Genomic DNA, 3,648 nt, shown 5'->3' with positions numbered 1-3,648 from the left:
TCCAACGGTTTTAGAGGACAATTACTTTATAGAAGGAGATAAGCTAGTTCACGAAGTACAATAGCTTTTAGTAGCTATATCGATGAAACAAAACCTTGCATGCAAGATATACTTGAGCGTAGCCATGATTTCTCGATAAAATTGTAAATCCGATATCTTACTTATTCTTTAAAGTATACGAAAATCAATAGTTTGTTTTAACAAAGAATAAATAGGTTGTTGTTTGCATATTAAAACCGTTTAAAGTCAATATTAAAGCCATTTTAAGTTTGTATAATGTAAAAAATACAAAAGGGAGCAGCAGGAGGGCTTCTTATATATGGTGGCGCATAGCTGGCTTAGAAAGTTATTTCACTTTTAATATCTTTTGTATTCGTTAATCTCTCAGAACGCGCACCTTGCTGCTTCCCTTGCCTTAGAATTTCAGCGTCTCTATTATTGCTTGAGTTTAAAGTTAATACACCCGTCTTAAGCTTTAAGTTATACTTAAGGGTGGATCGCCTACGCAATGAAAATATAATTTTTAAATAGAAAAAAAAGGAAATGAGTTTTGCAGATCTAAGTCGAGAATTTCTTAGAGATTACCATCTTGCCCTTAGAAATTTGGAAGATTCTTGGGAAGGTAAAGGGTGCGAATTTACAGTCCAAGAGAGTATTAGTAACATATTTAATCAATTTTGTTAAGCTTTGGGCATAAAAGAGGATGAAAAAAATACTCAATTTATTTACATTAAAGAGGAGCTACTGGGAATCCTTCACGAAAAAGGTTTAATTTGTTCTTTTTGCGTACATTTAATTATATATAAAGATTATAAATATAAAGTTTTTATTTAAGTTGATGGACTCAATAAATTTCAGTTTTAATTTTAAAAGAGCTTAAGCGTTAATTAGTTTTTGTCTTAATTAATTTTTAATCAGTTTCGTGGTACAATACAAGAAAACACGAAATAGAGCTGGAAATTTTGGATTTAGAGAGAAACATTGAAAAAACTGTTACTTTACTTGCTGAAGATTTCCATTCATCTCGGATCCAATCTCAAGTTTACGGAAAGGTTTTTTTGTGGTGTTGCTGAAGATAATTTTTGTACTGTTATAAATTTTACTTAGAAAACATCTCTTATTGAAAAAAGAGATCAACTGAGTAGAAAGCACGAAGAATTGACCAAAGTGTTTAATTATTTTTTATTTATTAAATTATCATTATTTATGTTTAAATTATATACTTAAATTTTTTTTTGCTTATTATAGTAAAATTTACAATTTAATTTAATTTAAAAAAGAAATACGACGAAAGATTAGTCTTAAAAGATAAACTTTTGGAAGAAATTAGTACTATCAATAGTAGACTGGGATTAGCGCAACAGCGAGAATTGTTTGATGCTATGCACTTGAGTGTAAATTTTATAAACAATGCTAAAAATCTTTTACTCGGCCTACAAAAAGAAGAGGTGAATCTCTTGACTTACAATTAAATTCATATTTTTATAAAGTAAATTTATTGATATTTATAATTTTGTGAAATTTTATGTTTATGGTACTATTCTTATATAGTATACTTAATTTTATTAATAATTTAGAATTTGCGAGAAGCTAAGTTGGAGCAAAAGGTGACAATTTTCGAAATTTTTATAACAATTTTAGTATTACAATTTTCAATTATCTTTGTATATATTTATTTTTTATAAGATCCGTCTTGCCACGGAATTGCTGGACGAGCTTGAGCTTGATCCCATCTCTATACCCTCACAACTTGTGGAACAAATATATTCGGGCGCCAAAAATCTCCCTCTTACTGGTTTTAATAAAAACTTTTAAATTTTTACTTAAATTGTGGGAACTAAATTTTTTTTAATTTTTTAGACGAATTTTTGGCGTCTGTAAACTTTTTAATAGAAGAATTAAAAGAAAAAAAGAGTCAATTTATTTCTCGTATTGAGCAACTTTCTGCGCAGGTTTTTTTTTTATCTTTTTCTTTTTTAAAGTTATATTTTTTTTATAAAAGATCGGCGCGTTGTGGGCACGACTTGAAGATTCGAGCGAGCGCGCCAACGATGTACTAAAGCGGCACACTAAATCTTCTCAGAAGACTGTGCAAGCGGTTGTCTTTGTGGTTAATTCTTTTTTAATTTTTTTAATTTTTTTTTCAGCTTGAGGATGAAATTGTTCGACTGACTGCTCTTCGAGATGAAAAAATGGAAGTTTTTATAATCAATATTAAGAATAAACTTTTTTTATTATACGAGGAGTGTCGCGTGGGCAGCGAGCAGCGCTTGAATTTCGATTCGTTAACTGGTAAACACTTGGGATCTGAAAAGCGCGCACCGCTTCTTTGCTCATGAGATTTTCTGTAGATAATTGCGAAAAACTTGAAGCGTATGAGGCTGAGTACGAGCGCATGTCTGCTTATAAAAGTTTATTATTAATTTTTTTTAGAATTTAATTTTGATTAAAAGGTAAATTTATTATTTCTAGCGGCAACGTCCGATCTTTTTACTCTAATTCACAAGCGAGAGACGATCATTGCAGAACTTGAAGCTCTTGAGGTGCGCGTTGCCTACTAAAATTTTATAGATTGTGAGCGACTTTCTTATTGCAGATCGCCAGCAGGGATCCTTCGCGTTTTAATAATCGCGGGGGCCGTCTTTTGCAGGAACAGAAACAAAAGCAAAAGCTTGAAAATTCACTTCCAAAAGTAATTTTTTTTTAATAATTTATTATATAATTTTTTTTTAAAATTTTGGTTATTATAAGATAACCAACAAGTTAGAAGACGAGATTCAACGCTTTGAAGTTGCTAAGGGCGGCCCTTTTCTAGTGAATGGGCGGCCTTATAGAGATCTTTTATTACAAAACCAATTTATATTTGTTGAAAATAAAGAAAATTTAGTTTCTGCTGCTTGTGAAACGCCTCAACGAGAACAGTTGGTGCTTCGCACGCCTGGTTGGCTTTTTTTTTTTACGGAAAAAATTTGTTCTACAATAATCTTAAGCATCGAGCCAGCAAAAAAAACCCTCATCCCTGCATAATCTGACACCCTTTGGATCTTCAGCTACTCCTTACGCTTCTCTGAAAAGGAAGCTGCGTAAGTCTGAGATTTTCTAGTAATTATAAATATAATATATATTTTTAAGAATATCGAACACCCGGTTCAAAAATGTCAAAGCTCAACCCTCAGGATGACTCGCTTCTATAATAAATTCTGGAGACTGCCGAGGAGTTTACTTGGATATAGTAAGGGGTGAAGGCCTTTAAAATTCAGTTGCGTTCAGGCTTTATCTTGAGTCTCTCTCTTACTTTAAATTCGAAGCAATAAAATTATATAGTTTTTTAAAAAAGTAATTAATAACCCTCTAGGATTAAATGTCTTCGTGACTGTTGTCGAATATGTTAAAGTAAATTAAAGCGATTTGCTCTGGGCTCCTCCTCCATTCATCGAAAGATTAAACCTTTGATTCATATTATGGTTGCCGGCTGGATTGTTTAAAATCTCATAAAGTTTTCAAGCGAGCGAGCATCTGAATTTTTTTTACCCAAGTCTTTTATACTACGAGATTCTCGATAAGCAACCATTATTAAATCGTGTAACTTTAATATTAAGAAAGAGCGCAGACCAGAGCATTAAGGAAAAAAATCTTAAGAGTTTAAGC

The 3,648-nt window shown here is 31.6% G+C and overlaps 1 protein-coding gene across 3 annotated transcripts; it reads left to right on the top strand.

Annotated features, from left to right (window-relative positions):
- Positions 1-406: 406 nt before the first annotated feature.
- On the top strand, positions 407-3,336 carry LOC135144215 (protein regulator of cytokinesis 1-like). 3 transcript variants are annotated; one of them, XM_064076198.1, is made up of 17 exons: positions 427-453; positions 532-622; positions 686-766; positions 919-1,052; positions 1,108-1,167; positions 1,281-1,448; positions 1,578-1,607; positions 1,687-1,795; positions 1,861-1,952; positions 2,003-2,098; positions 2,148-2,292; positions 2,352-2,411; positions 2,473-2,543; positions 2,597-2,692; positions 2,752-2,941; positions 2,991-3,083; positions 3,133-3,336. In XM_064076198.1, exons 2-17 carry the CDS (start codon positions 544-546, stop codon positions 3,192-3,194), a joined length of 1,566 nt encoding a protein of 521 aa, XP_063932268.1. In that variant the 5' UTR covers positions 427-453; positions 532-543; the 3' UTR covers positions 3,195-3,336. The 3 variants fall into 3 exon arrangements, 2 of the variants coding, with proteins under 2 accessions (XP_063932267.1, XP_063932268.1); XM_064076197.1 differs by having other exon boundaries at positions 407-622; XR_010283038.1 differs by lacking the exons at positions 2,991-3,083; positions 3,133-3,336 and having other exon boundaries at positions 407-622; positions 2,608-2,692; positions 2,752-2,826.
- Positions 3,337-3,648: the final 312 nt, after the last annotated feature.

Source organism: Zophobas morio, unplaced genomic scaffold (assembly GCF_036711695.1).
Source record: "Zophobas morio isolate AGI-343-1 ecotype UQ-CSIRO unplaced genomic scaffold, CSIRO_AGI_Zmor_V1 ptg000085l, whole genome shotgun sequence".
In the NCBI taxonomy this organism is placed as follows: domain Eukaryota; kingdom Metazoa; phylum Arthropoda; class Insecta; order Coleoptera; family Tenebrionidae; genus Zophobas; species Zophobas morio.
Note: the sequence above shows the minus strand (reverse complement) of the source record. Positions and strands in the feature narration are given on the sequence as shown.

Excerpts from the sequence above, each read along its gene's own strand:
- LOC135144215 (XM_064076197.1), top strand. The coding sequence starts at position 544 with ATGAGTTTTGCAGATCTAAGTCGAGAATTTCTTAGAGATTACCATCTT. Across the intron at positions 2,412-2,472 it reads GCGCATGTCTGCTTATAAAA|CGGCAACGTCCGATCTTTTT; the intron begins GTTTATTATTAA and ends TATTATTTCTAG. Across the intron at positions 2,693-2,751 it reads TTGAAAATTCACTTCCAAAA|ATAACCAACAAGTTAGAAGA; the intron begins GTAATTTTTTTT and ends GGTTATTATAAG.